A 14724-nucleotide genomic window follows, 5' to 3' on the forward strand; every position below is an offset into this window, starting at 1 on the left:
TTATGCAACCAACCTTGTTGTAGCTGTGTGTGATTTGAGAAGTGGCATCATTCACAGATCAATAAAATACTTCTTCACCAGAAAGAAATTATGTGAATTTTTAACCCTCTGCCTGGCTTGAAACATGGAGGAACATGGGAGAGACTGATCAGATCAGTAAAAATGGTTCTCAGTTCTACCTTGAAGGTGCAGAGTCTTGACAGAGGATTGTTACACAATTTTTTGTAAGTAGAGTCTAATTTCAATGGTTGGTTGATAATTAAAGAATACTCCAATCCCTGTGCTTTGGAAGCGTTAACACCCAATCATTGATTGGCAGAAACAAAAGGGTCTTTTAAAAGACTCCTGGATAGGTACCTGGAGCTTAGGAAAATAGAAGGCTATGGGTAAGCGTAGGTAATTTCTAAGGTAAGGACATGTTCGGCACAGCTTTGTGGGCCAAAGGGCCTGCATTGTGCTGTAGGTTTTCTATTCTATCTGTTGCTTCTGACGGGCTCACCACCCTTACCACCAGCAGAATTCCAAAAAGGTGTTTATGTTCAACATAGCTGGAAGCACTTCGAATACATGTCAAAATTGTTTTGGAAGTGATGGGCCAAGGAATATTTATTCAAGCTACAAAAACATCAGAAATGGAGAAGTATATTATGCAATTTCCTCCCGGGAGGTATTGTGCTTATAGTTGATGGCATAGTGCCTCAAAACTCATAGATCATGGGAAGAATTATTCAAGTTATTCCAGCCAGAAATGGATTTATATGACAGGTACACATCACTATCAAGATCAGCTTTTTGGATTGGCCTATAACCAAGATCTGTAGGAGGCTGAGATTTGATTAGCTATGGCTCTCGAAGTTTCTTATTTCTATCTTGTCAGAGAGTGATGGCAAAGATCACTTTGTACTGGGCTAAGTGCTGGTAACCTCTAGCCTAGAGAAGCATTACATGATTGTCCAGAAGAAGAAAGCAGAAAGAGGGAATTTGTATGAATGTTAACATTGCATGTCTCCTGTTTTTGGTGGTATGTAGTTGTAATTATTATAGAGTAATAGTTAGAGGTCTGGGATGTAGGAGCCATGTATCTGCTTTCTATCTGCATTGTATTTTGTGTTACACGTTTATTATGTTTAGTATCAGCAGTTAGCTGCGCGGGTGGGGAAGTGGTAAAAGAGAAGAGTTTAGTTACAAATTCATGCTTTGTCTGGGGGAGTTAGAGTTAGAGACCGTCAGGTATGATATCTTTGTGCTGACTGCTTAACTTTGCTTATTATTATTGGATTCTGTGGAAGACGTGTCAACCAGGATTATCTCCACCCCCACCCCAAGCAAAGTCTCTATTGTGAGTTGGTTCTTTCCAGTAGCTGCTCCAGTTACCTTTACAGTTTGGAATACTTCAGTTGTTCATCATAGGGTTGTCCGAGCTCTTGCTGTCCACCAGGTTGTTGAGTGATTTTTGATTGATCTGCTACAGTCTCCAGAGAGGAGTCTCCACATAGTGGCCTTGTTCAGGGAGAATGTTTGGGCAGAGCTTGAGTAATAGGTGTTGCAACACACACATATACTGGAGGAACTGCAGACCAGGCAGCATCTATGGAAAAGAGTAACCTGACAGGAAACTGCAGCTTCCCTGAACTTGGCAGGACAGTTGTGGAAATGTGGCGCTCACCTCCATGTTTTGTGACTTTAGTGGAGAATTTGGGCTTGGTGAGGTTTGGGAATCTGCCCAGCAGGTGAGTAGCACAGTCAAAACTGCAAGGTGATTGGCACTTCAGAGCATTCGTACCAAAGTCGGCATGGTAAGAACTCAGGCCTGGCATCATCTCTTTCACAGCCTACGGTGTCATTATTGGAGGCTTTGCTGACTGGGCTTATTGCAGCAGGGAGAGGAGAAATGGTACATGGTATGCTCTGCCTGGCGTTGTGTGGACTGTCACCCATTTTTGCAAGCTCCCTGTAGTCCCTCATGGGTGAATTAGTGAAGGCTATGCTAACTTGATCAGGCATTTACTGCATGAAGAATTATGCTTGAAATTTTTTTTTTAAAGGATGGTAATTTCTCAGGAGTGACAGTGCGTGGTTCATTTGCTCCAACAGCTTTGCATCACTGAGGCCAGGCAAGGAGAGCAACTGTTGGCATGCTCCGACTCTGATAGTCCAAAAGTCTGCAAAAGGTGAGTTTTCAGTGATCGGTATTTACTGTGTTTGGACAAGTTTTCCCGTAGACTCGCCAACCTCGATGCTGTGGAACTGCTGAGTGACACTACCATGTAGTAGAGTTTGGTTTGGTCAGTGGTGAATTCTAACAGCATGAATTGGGCTTCGGCTCGTACAAACAAAGCAATAGAATTTTGTTCCCAAAACTCTGGCAGCTTCAAAGCGACTGGCTTGGCTGACACTTTCAATAAATCTGGAATTGCCATAGAATGCATGTCAGACCAGTTTCTTAAAGTGAACCCAAACTCAATTTTGGTGTATGTGAAATATGTGCATTCCCACCAATTACATTACCGGGCAAGTCCAATGTTGCAATGATCACTGAATGAATAATGATCTGTTAACTCTTTCACTCACTCAGACATTCGATCAAAGCGACCACCCGGTCTCATCTCTAATCAACGGCAGTCATTACGTGGGTCTTATCCCAGACTTTCATCTAGGGGCCTCATTTTGTTAAATTCGACATTGATGGGATATTTTGATAATTTTACCAAAATGAAATGTTTCATTTACTTAAAAGTTCCTAGTATGTTTTACAGCTTACAGTAGGCCATTGTTTTGATTCACTCTTAAATAGTCACAGTTCTATTTTAACCGTGATTTTGAACTTTAATTTTTCCCATGCTTGGCCAGCTTGCAGGTATGAGTTTTCTCATACAGCCAACTGGTTTGCATGAATTTATTACCTTTTTATCCATGCTTCACGGCTTGTATGTTAATTTCTGACTCTCTACTGGCTTACATAGTTAATCAGCAGTCTTTTTTACAGGTGTTTTTAAAATAAGAATATAGCAGTTCTGAATCACAATTTCCATCTGATGACATAAAAGCCAGAACTAAGTTTTTTCTCCCCCAGACATTTTGGAACATAAAGAAAGTTTGTAAGTTAGGATCTGAATGCCCTCTTTGTCTTCGATTGTTCTGAGCTCCAAATACTGCCGGCTATGCCAACTCGTGGATTTTGGTGCTTAAATCTGAAGTTCGTTTAGAAGACAAGAATGAGGCATAAAACTTGTTGCTTCAAGATTGATTTATTCGAAGTTAATAGAAGAGGAGAGGAACAGTGACAGAGGTCCACCACTTTAACGAACAGAGAAAATCATAAAGCAGCTACTTCTATACCCAAAGATAAGAAAAAATCCACTCAAATCTAATGATGATAATACAATTAGAAATAACAGTCAATACTGCAGTAGAAATTAACCAGTGACATAACACTCACTTCATAAAGTACAGGTACAAAGAATCTTCCATAATTATACATTGTACAGCCACTAGAGGCACATTAAACTGTCAGGCATATAAAAACTACTTAAAATACAAGCAGATAGTTAATTGTTAAACTGCAAAGAACTTGACAATTAAGATTAAATGGTCAGATCCAACAGATGCTCCATAGCAGCCCACTCGAATCGCAGTGATAGTACACTCTGAAGCTCACAGATTTCTGGGTAAGAACAGAGCCAGTGAAAGTGTTTACAAGTGTTACCTCCCCTCTACCAAATGCCACAAATACTGTCAATATTTTTATGAGAACTCTATAGCCAGTTTAATGCAGCAAGCTTCCTCAAGCAACAGTCTCAATGTCAACAATTAATTTTGTTTTCCCTGTCAGCCTCCAAATGTTGATACTCCTGTCATTCTTTGCCACGCACCCTACTCATCATATGATCTTATCCAGAGCTCCTAATTCTGCCTGATCCCCACTCTGCTTTCAGAATTCAGAGGTCAGCTGTGTGACACACTGCCCTTTGGAAGCAGTAAAAATGGCACCTAACATTGAAATAACCAAGGAGTATGTAGGTTACCTACCAATGTTGTTTGTCCTTGGCCCAAAGATTTAAAGGACAAAGAACAAGTCAGACATAATTGCAGGCAACACATCTTCTTCTTCAGTCTGCAGAAAGTCATGCAGGAAATTCAGGGGAAACCTCTTCACCCATAAAGTCAAAGCATCTTTTTTTTCTCTTGTCAGAGTACATATATGTCACCACATACAACCGAGACTCATTTTCCCTGTGTGACAGGTCCATTGAAATAGTAACACCCAGGAATTTAAATTTGCTAACAGAGTGGTACTGTTTGGAACCCATCACCACAGGGAGAGTGAGAGGTAAACAGCAGGAATGGATTGAAAAGAACTGTTGTGGAACAAAGATACTGGCAGGGACCAGCTGGCAGAGTTGATGCCCTACTGTACACTGGGTGTCATAAATTCATTAAGTACCTGAGACAGAGTTTAGAGGTGATTTATTCGTCACAGATCTAGAATATTAAACTCCAAATCACATTACTGATGAACATGCCAGTGGCCAGGGTGTGGAACTGGGTGCGATAAGCAGCAGCAATAATTGCAGAGTTAAACAGCAAAAGTCACCTTTAAACTTGTCTCTGAATTCAACTTTGGGATAAATATCCAACATGCAGCTTATTTAAACCTTTCCCCACTGTAAGTTCGGCAGTGTGTCACAAGGTTAGATGACTGACTGAATTTCTTCCCACATTTAGAGCAAGTGAACACAGTGTCCAGTGTGAACTCACTGACGTACCTTCAGTTGAAATGACTGAGTAAATCCCAAACCACAGTCTGGGCAGGTGAGTGGCTTCTCCAGTGGGAATTGACTGGTGTAGCATCAGCCGGGATGACAAAGTGAATTCCTTCCCACAACAGCTACTTCCCACTCTGAACTTACTATGTGCCAATAGGGGAAGTGACCGAGTGAATCCCTTCACACACACACACACAGCAGATGACCAGCCTCTCCCCAGTGTGAACTTTCTGATGTACCAGTAAGTCACATAAACGAGTAAATAATTCCGCTGGTCTGAGCAGGTGAACTGCCTCACCCTCGTGTGAACGATCTGGTGCCTCTGTAGGTTGGATGAGTGAGTGAATCCCTTCTGAATCTGAGCAGCTAAATGAAATCTCCCAGTAGGTAAATTGATTGAATTAATCCCTTCCCACAATCGGAGCAGGTGAACGGCCACACCCCATCATGAAATGTCTGAGTGCCAGTAGGTCAGATGACTAAGCGAATCTCTTCCTGGTCTGAGCAGGTGAACGGCCTCTCCCCGCTGTGAACTCGCTGGTGTAGCTTCAGATGAGCTGACTGAGTGAACCCCTTCCCACAGTCTAAACAGATGAATGGCCGCTCCCCGGTGTGAACTCTCTGGTGTACCAGTAGGTCAGATGACTGAATGAATCCCTTCCCACAATCTAAGCAGGTGAATGGCCTCTCGCCAGTGTGGACTCTCTGATGTACTTTCAGGTTAGATGGCTGAGTGAACCCCTTCCCACAGTCTGAGCAGGTGAACGGCCTCTCCCCAGTGTGGACTCGCTGGTGTGCTTGTAGGCTGGATAACCGAGTGAATCCCTTCCCACACACAGAACAGGTGAACGGTCTCTCCCCAGTGTGAACTCGCTGGTGTACCTTCAGGTGAGATGACTGAGTGAATCCCTTCCCACATTCTGAGCAGGTGAATGGCCTCTCCCCAGTGTGAACAGATTGGTGTGTTTGTAGGCCGGACGCTCGGGTGAATCCCTTCCCACACACAGAACAGGTAAATGGCCTCTCCCCAGTGTGAACTCGCTGATGTCTCTGTAGGTTGGATAAGTCTGTGAACCCCTTCCCACAGTCTGAACAACTGAAAGGTCTCTCTCCAGTGTGAATGCGCTGATGGACCTTCAATTGAAATGACCAGGGAAATCCCTTCCCACATTCCGAGCAGGTGAACGGCATCTCCCCAGTGTGAATTCGTTGGTGCGCTAGTAGGTCATATGTCTGAGTGAATCCCTTCCCACAGTCTGAGCAGATGAACGGCCTCTCCCCAGAGTGAACTCGGAGGTGTCTCTGTAGGTTGGATGAATGAGTGAATCGCTTCCCACATTCTGAGCAGGTGAATGGCCTCTCCCCAGTGTGAACTCTCTGGTGAGCTAGTAGGTCATATGTCTGAGTGAACCCCTTCCCACAGTCTGAGCAGGTGAACGGCCTCTCGCCAGTGTGAACTCGCTGGTGAGCTAGTAGGTCGTAGGACCGAGTGAATCCTTTCCCACAATCTGAGCAGGTGAATGGCCTCTCCCCAGTGTGAACTCGCTGATGTACCTTCAGTTGAAATGACCGAGGAAATCCCTTGCCACAGTCTGAGCAGGTGAACGGCATCTCCCCAATGTGAACTGACTGATGTGCCAGTAGGTAAAATGACTGAGTAAACCCCTTCCCACAGTCTGAGCAGATGAACGGCCTCTCCCCAGTGTGAACTCGGAGGTGTCTCTGTAGGTTGGATGAATGAGTGAATCCTTTCCCACATTGTGAGCAGGTGAATGGCCTCTCCCCAGTGTGAACTCTCTGGTGAGCTAGTAGGTCATATGTCTGAGTGAACCCCTTCCCACAGTCTGAGCATGCGAATGGTCTCTCCCCAGTGTGAACTAACTGGTGTGTATTTAGGTCACATGACCGAGTGAATCCCTTCCCACAGTCCGAGCAAATGAATGGCTTCTCCCCAGTGTGAATTCGCTGATGTACCTTCAGTTCAGATGACCGAGTGAATCTCTTCCCACAGTCTGAGCAGATGAACGGCTTCTCCCCAGTGTGAATTCGCTGATGTACCTTCAGTTCAGATGACCGAGTGAACCCCTTCCCACATTCTGAGCAGATGAATGGCTTCTCCCCAGTGTGATCTCGCTGATGTACTTTCAGATGGGATGACTGAATGAATCCCTTTCCACAGACTGAGCAGATGAACGGCCTCTCCCCGGTGTGAACTCGCTGATGTACCTTCAGATGAGATGACTGCATAAATCCCTTTCCACATTCAGAGCAGGTGAATGGTCTCTCCCCAGTGTGAACTCGCTGGTGTCTCTGCTTGTTGGATGGCAGAGTGAATCCCATCCCAGTCTGAGCAGCTGAATGGTCTCTCCCTAGTGTGATTTCACTGGTGTCTGTCCACTGGGTCAATGAGTGAATCCCTTCCAACACAGAACAGGTGAAAAACACCTCTCCTCAGTGCAAACCTGAAGATGTGACTGCTGGTTGGATGAGGGAGTGAATCCCTTCCCTCAGCTCTCTTATCAGTTCTCCGGCAATTCATCAAGTGAGATGTCAGATGGACTGATCCCTCGCACTGTCAATGCAGTGGAAGAACTGATCTCCAGTGAACAAATGCTGGTGGGTTGTCAGCACCCCGGTTCCTGTGGATTGCACAGAGTTACAACAGAAAACTTCACTTCAGGCACAAAGCAGTTTTCCCACTGGGATGAGATATTTCTTCACCTCCTAGGATCAATAACAAATATATCAGTGTTACAAAGGAAATGTTTGGCCACTCCTTAAATATCAGCACAGAGACAACTAATCTGTCATGTAGTTGTGTTTGAGATTTTGCACACAAATTCTTTGACATCTCATACCCATAAAAATGTCAAAAGACATCAATGGGTGAAGGACGACATTTCAGATGAGATAATTTTAGTCAATCTGCTGAGCTCTGACGGCACACTGTTCCAGCAAGGTTCAACACAAGCTGTAGCTTCCTATCTTGTATCGGACTGGGCCATTTCTGCCTGCCTTCAATCTGTGACTTGGCTCAGTGTGACTCTCTCCATTAGTATTACTCCTTGTTCACTCCAAGGTGCACAGCCACCCAGTAACTGAAATAACCCCAAGCAGACAGTCTTCGCTGCCGCGCAGCTGGGATCTTCTTCTCTGTGGTGTTAAACTGCCCCAGATTTCAAGCTGCATAAAAATTTCTTGACCTGCGCAGCTGTTAAAAGATTACAGGGAATACGGAAATAATTTCAAGTTCTAGTCGTGTCCCACTGTTCTACAAAGAGCTCTGGCCACCCTACCCCACCCCCTCGCCAAGCCCAGGTGATTGACAGTGCTGAACTCATCAATAGCAAAGCCAATAAATATGAAGGGGAGGGCAGTATTTCTCATGCAAGTGTGGCACTTTCGTGACGTGAAATTTACAGGTCACTTGTTACCCAGGATAAAGGTGTTTGATATCATTACTCAACCAGAATAATGGCTGCACAAGTACATCAAGTGGCTTATGGAATGCTTCCTTTTACTAGTCGAGGCATTATTCCAAAGTCAAGGGGTTATGTTGCAACTTTATAAAACTCGGGTTAGGCTAAATCTGGAGTATTATACCGTTCTGGTTGCCCCACTGTAGGAAGGATGTTGATGCTCTGGAGAAGGTGCAGAAGTGACTTGCCAGTATGCCGCCTGGTTTAGAGGGCACGTACTATCACAAAAATCTAGATATACCTGGGTTGTTTTCTCTGAAGCACCGGCGTCTGCTGAGAGATCTGATGGAGGTTTATAAGATTAATGGAGATATGAGTAGTGTAGACAAAGAGTATCTGCTTCCCAGGGTTGAAATGATTAAGGTGAGAGAGGGTCGGTAGAAGGGGGATGTGAAGGGTTAACTTTTTTACTCGGGAAGTGGTGGATGCCTGGAATGGTAGTAAAGGCAAATACATTAGAGGCTTTTAAGAGGCGTCTGGATAGGCACATGGATGTAAGGAAGATGGACGGGGGGTGTAGGCAGGAGGGATCAGTATTTACGTGTTTTTGACTTGGTTTTTAGTTGTTCCGAATGGCCTGTTCTTGTGCTGAACTGTTTTATGTTCTACGTTCTAATAGAACAAAACATGTTCTCGCGGGCAGAAAGGTCCAGAATTAAGAAGCGGTAGAACAAAGGTGATTTTCTCAAGATCTAAAGCTGATGGAAGGATTTTAATTTTTTTTCCGAGTTGCAGACGCTTGAATTGAGATAGTTGCAGCTCGGTCCGCTCCCATCCCCCGCCATCGCTCATCAGCACAAAACCCCAAAGGGCCCGGATACGCGGGGCTGAGAGAGGGAGAGGATCGGCACTATCCCAGAGTGCGGGGCCACGGCGTGTCCAGACTCAGAACAATTGTCCCTGAGTCGGGGGTGCAGATGAAACCCTCACCCAGAGACCCGCTCCTACCTGCCGCCGATACCCTGAAACCTTTTGTCCGCTGAGCGCATGCGCGATTTCCCGGAACTGTCTGCCACCCTGACGCCTGCGCATTTGTATCGGCGGGTCACTGACGCCGAATTCTGGATCGCCGCTATTGCTGGGTAAGCAGGCTTCCATTAACCGTGCCTGCAAGCACATTTCCACGCCATGTACCCCCCAAAACAGTAAATATTTTATGTTGAACACTGAGCAGCTATTTTAATACAGTAAACTCCCAAAAACAATATATTCAATATCAGCCTCCTCCCATAGATGCTGTCTGGCCTGCTGAGTTCTGCCAGCATTTTGTGTTTTTATTTATTTCCAGCACCTGCAGATTCACTCGTGTTGCCTTTGATATTCAATATCAACAGGCATTGTCTGTGTCAAATGTCAAAGTCCAAGTCACGTACAAATGTAGAAACAAAAATCAAGAGATTTTGCAGATGCTGGAAATATAGAACAAAACACACAATGTGCTTGTAAAACCCATGTGGTCTGCATTACGCGTCTATTATGACTACTAGTCATCGTAGTGCGGGTGTGGTTAATGCAAGGGAATAAGTTAGGTATTCTTGCTTATTTCGTAGCAGTTTGTAGCTTAGGGCCAGCGGAGGTCATATATCTTTGCTTAACATTTAATATTGATTCAAGGTTGCATATTTGCTAATCTCTAATAAAAGATCGAATAAAGGATTCAACTCTTCGGGACAATCATTTTGTAGCGGCAAAATTCTTGCTTATTTCCTAGAAGTTTGTAGCTTAGGGCCGGCGGAGGTCATATATCTTCGCTTAACACTTATAATTGTATGTTTGCTCATCGCTAATAAAGGATAGAAATATGGAAATGGACACTTTGGAGCAATCATGCATGGGAGCTGTGGATGTGTCACGCTAACATAACCGCTCCATCTCGGGGTCACAGGCTGGCTGCAATTGCTTTGTTTTGATTTTGCCGCTACCAAATGATAGTCCCAAGAGCTGAATACTCGATCCAGCAGAAATGTGAACTCCGTTGGCCACAAGCCACAAACGCCACAAATTAAGCAAGATATGTAACAATTCCCTTCTATTTTACCACACACCCCCACTTATGTGTGACTAGTTACCATTATTCACACAATAAACGCTCAACACTGCGTATATAGGTCCTACGTCCCAGCCCCCTAATTATTATACCATAATAGTAATTAACGGACACTATTAAAGACACGAAAATGGATGTAAACTAAATCTTGGTTTCTATCAATGTTACCCGCTGGTTACGTCAATCAACCTACTCGTACTAAGAGAAGCCGAGCAGACAGCATAGTCACTGGAATCGAGCAGCATAGGCTAACGACTGTCTATCTACACATTTGAAACTCGAAGGGCAGGTGTATAAAGAACTCAAAGGAACGCCTATGGGATCACCGATATCCGCCATCATTGCCGAAGCCGTTCTGCAAAGGTCAGAAAACTGCTCTTCCACTCCTCAAACCCAAACTCTGGGTACGATACGTGAGTACTTTGTCATACTCAACCGAAATTACATGGAGGATGTATTTAACCAAATCAACAATAAATCGGTAGCAACAAGTTTACAAAGGAAGGAAAAAGTAAAAACCGGGGTACCGGGTTGCGGAGGGGAAAATGATGAACCATGATAGAATGGCGGAGCAGACTCGATGGGCCAGATGGCCTAATTCTGCTCCTTTGTTTTATAATCTTATGGACTCGCATTCCTAGATGTACTTATCACAAGAAGCACAGACAGTACATTAGAAACATTCGTCTCCCAGAAGGGTACACACATGGACCAAGTACTGAACTACCATAGCAGTCACCCAGCCTGTCACAAGAAAAGCTTATTTAAGAGAGCAGAGACACACCGCCGAACCTCGGGCCAGGGAACAGAAGCACTGATTCAACGGTTAAAAACGGAGTTTCATCAGGAGATGGTTACTGAGGAGAGAAAGTCGCGCGGACTTCACTCAACGTGCGACCTTGTCCTACATCAAGAGTATCTCAGAAATGGCAGATCGACTGCTGGAGCCTGACGGCATCACAATCGCTCACAAACCAACAGCGACTTTAAGGAATATTGTCTCAGGTAGCAATACCTGAACCGAGGTCGCAGTAAAGACAAATTCAATGTGGGGTTCACGGTCACCTGTGGAGACTGCAACAAGGTCTACGTCGGCCAGACAGGACGTGGTTACAGGAACTCAAACTGGCTATATGGGTACATGGCCCACTGGCACTGATCTCGTGTGCGAAGACTGGGACACTTCATAGGTTCCTGCGCAGGAAAACATGAAGCAGGCACAATAATTTTTTAGAAGCGTGGTTTTTGTCTGATAACTCAGTTAAAAAAAAGCATATCGAAATAGAAAGCAACACACAAAATACCGGAGGAAGTCAGCAGGACAGGCAGCATCTGTGGAACTCCTGATGAAAGGTCTCGGCCTGATACATCGACTGTATACTCTTTTCCATAGATGCTGCCTGACGTGCTCAGTTCCTCCAGGTGTGTGTGTGGGTGGGGGGGGGGGGGCTTTGCATTTCCAGCATCTGCAGATATTCATGTGTTTGTGACATCGAAATTGACTCCATCTACGAACCCCCCCCCCCCCCCCAAGAGCCAAAGAAACGCGAGCCAATAACGTTCAAAGATCTACTGAAGAGGTAGCCAGTCAGGACCGGCAAGCGAATGGGGTGGGGGGAGGGTACTATCTAAACACGAGCACCCCCTCTCAGAGAGGAACGATCAACTGAGCATGCCTCTGCGACTGGTGATGACACGTCTGCAAGTTAATTGCCATGCTCAGCGAACATCGCAACATCAAATTACAACTACATGCTACTAAGATACAGATGTCGTGAAATATCGATGTCCACTCAAATATCCTCTTTTGGCAAGCATTTTATCCCGGCCAGAGGCCTTCTCCTGCCAAGCCGCGTTGTCCTTCTTGACTGCATTCAAGAAAATCTGTCTTAGATCACCGTTGCCTAAGGTCATCCGAGCGAAAGCTGAAGTTCCATGAGCTGTTAGATCTGCCATCACTGTCCCCATGAAAATCGAAAGGTGCGATCTTTTGATTTCATATGATTCATCAGTATGACAGCGAGTCACTTGCAAAGGCTCAAACGCCTTTGTGTATCGTGCGCAGATTTGGTCTCCAAACTTGAGGAAGGACATTCTCGCTATTGAGGGAGTGCAGCTTAGGTTCAGAAGGTTAATTCCCGGAATGGCGGGACTGTCATATGTTGAAAGATTGGAGCGACTGGGCTTGTATACACTGGAATTTAGAAAGATGAGAGGAGATCTGATTGAAACATATAAGATTATTAAGGGATTGGACACACTGGAGGCAGGAAGCATGTTCCCGCTGATGGGTGAGTCCAGAACTAGAGGCCACAGTTTAAGAATAAGGGGTAGGCCATTTAGAACTGAGATGCGGAAAAACTTTTTCACCCAGAGAGTGGTGGATATGTGGAATGCTCTGACCTAGAAGGCAGTGGAGGCCAAGTTTCTGGATGCATTCAAGAGAGAGTTAGATAGAGCTCTTATAGATAGTGGGGTCAAGGGATATGGGGAGAGGGCAGGAACGGGGTACTGATTGTGAATGATCAGCCATGATCACAGTGAATGGTGGTGATGGCTAGAAGGGCTGAATGGCCTCCTCCTGCACCTACTGACTATTGTCTATTGCCTGAAGCACATTCATCCCTATCAGCAACCCAATTTCTGAATCAACTTCTGGCCAATGAATTTGCTTCAGGTGAGACCATTCCTGAAGATCTCACTGACGACGAGGCATCTTCCTTCTGTGGACTGGCATACTTCTCTGTGTATAGACGTCAGGCAGTTCACACAGTTTTCACCATCAAAGCCAGCCACTTCCCATCCTGAAACACCATAGCTACTCAACGTCCTCTTGACCTATGTTGCTAAGAGAATGCGTTTTCTTTTCCTATCAGGTTGAGATGGTTCATGATGATCTCTGTGCAGAACACTGCTGTCCTTCCCTGATCTAGGAAAGGATACTGAGGGGTAGGATTTATGCTTATTTGCAAATACATGGTCTTTCAGCATGGATTTCCAAAGGGTAGGTTATGCATAATAAAAAGTTTTTTGAGGAGGCAAAGTACATACTTGATGAGGGTAAAGCAGTGGATGTTATCCCTAGGTTCCTTAGGAAGGCATGCCAACTTGATGTGCAAGATAAAGGTGCATGGGACCAAGGGGAAATTGCAAGTTTGGATTGGGAACTGAAGATAGAGTAAGAGTTGAAGGCTGTTATTCTGAATGAAGGTCCATGACCAGTGGGGTTCCTCAGGGATCACTGTTGGAATCTCTGTTGTTTGCAACATGTACCAATGAACTGGATGAAAATATAGATGGGTGGATTAAAAAGTTTTCAGACGACACCTAGATTAGTGGATTATAGACAGTGGAAGAAATTGACAGGACACAGCAGGATGTAAATCATGTTCAGATATGGGCAGACAGAATTTAATGTAGGAAAGCATGATATTTTGCACTTTGGTCAGTCAAATAAAAGAAGAAAGTATACAGTGAACAGTAATTAGATCACTTAATAGCAATGTGGCACAGAGAGATCTTGGTGTCCAGGTCCACAGGTTCAAAGATTCAAAGTATATTTATTATCAAAGAATGCATAAATTATACACCTTGAGATTTGTCTGCTTGCAGGCAACGACAAAGCAAGAAACCTGAATAACCCAACTTAAAACAGAAAGGACCAAAAACCACTGCGCAGAGAAACAGAAAAAACTCAAATCTACAAACAATAGAAGCCAGCCAACAAACCGAGTGTTTCAAATGAGTCCCCAGATCTGCTCGCGGAGCAGCTGGGGTAGACCCAAGACTCGGTCCCTGTTCATCACACCAGTGGGCAAAAATGCACAGCAGCCGGATCAGTTCACAGTCTTGATGCTATGGAGAAAGAAATAAACATTTACAGGAGAGTGAGCAAAATCCACCCAACCCACCCCCCCTCCCGCCATTCCTGACACTCAGGCTTCCAGTCTATTGGGACTCATGTTTAAATTGTCCAAGCAACAGGTAGTGCCTCACTCAAGTACGCAGATCCTGATGCCGCGATATGCATCGGTCACCCAGCCCCAAACCATCTTCGATATTACCAAATCAGCTCGGTGCTTGGAGCGATCCAATTTTACACCCGGGTTAGGTGGACAGGCATCAAAACTTTTCTGCATCCTCCTCTCCCAAATGTTCACTCCATCTCTGGTGGTGATACCACCAACTTCATCTGCGAACCGGTCTCAAACACACTGTCCCAGCACAGCTCACCCATTACCCAGCCCCACCTCTGCCTGTTTCCTTACTGCCCACAGTGATAATTCACCACAATTTGCTTAAGAAAAAATGTTATAAGTCATGTGTTAGTCAAATCTCTTGCCTTACAATCTACACTGTCATACAACTTCAGTAGCATCATCTTGAACTAGAAGCTCGGCCCATGGAAAACGGCTATGCATGTGGATAAAGT

At 44.8% G+C, this 14724-nt stretch overlaps 1 protein-coding gene across 3 annotated transcripts; it reads right to left on the reverse strand.

The window, feature by feature from the left end:
* Window positions 1–3235: 3235 nt before the first annotated feature.
* On the reverse strand, window positions 3236–14042 carry LOC132393447 (gastrula zinc finger protein XlCGF57.1-like). Of its 3 annotated transcripts, none has more exons than XM_059968696.1 (2): window positions 14022–14042; window positions 3236–7490 (listed from the first exon to the last, which is right to left on the reverse strand). In XM_059968696.1, the coding sequence occupies exon 2, from the start codon at window positions 7104–7106 to the stop codon at window positions 5238–5240; it is 1869 nt and encodes a 622-aa protein (XP_059824679.1). In that variant the 5' UTR covers window positions 7107–7490; window positions 14022–14042; the 3' UTR covers window positions 3236–5237. The 3 variants fall into 3 exon arrangements, with proteins under 3 accessions (XP_059824679.1, XP_059824669.1, XP_059824688.1); XM_059968686.1 differs by lacking the exon at window positions 14022–14042 and adding an exon at window positions 9194–9277; XM_059968705.1 differs by lacking the exon at window positions 14022–14042 and adding an exon at window positions 8787–9126.
* Between the last annotated feature and the right edge of the window lie 682 nt (window positions 14043–14724).

This window comes from Hypanus sabinus, chromosome 1 (genome assembly GCF_030144855.1).
Source record: "Hypanus sabinus isolate sHypSab1 chromosome 1, sHypSab1.hap1, whole genome shotgun sequence".
NCBI classification, from domain to species: domain Eukaryota; kingdom Metazoa; phylum Chordata; class Chondrichthyes; order Myliobatiformes; family Dasyatidae; genus Hypanus; species Hypanus sabinus.

Bases quoted from the DNA above. Each gene is read 5' to 3' on its own strand.
- LOC132393447 (XM_059968696.1), bottom strand. From the start codon at position 7,106: ATGGGATTCACTCTGCCATCCAACAAGCAGAGACACCAGCGAGTTCAC.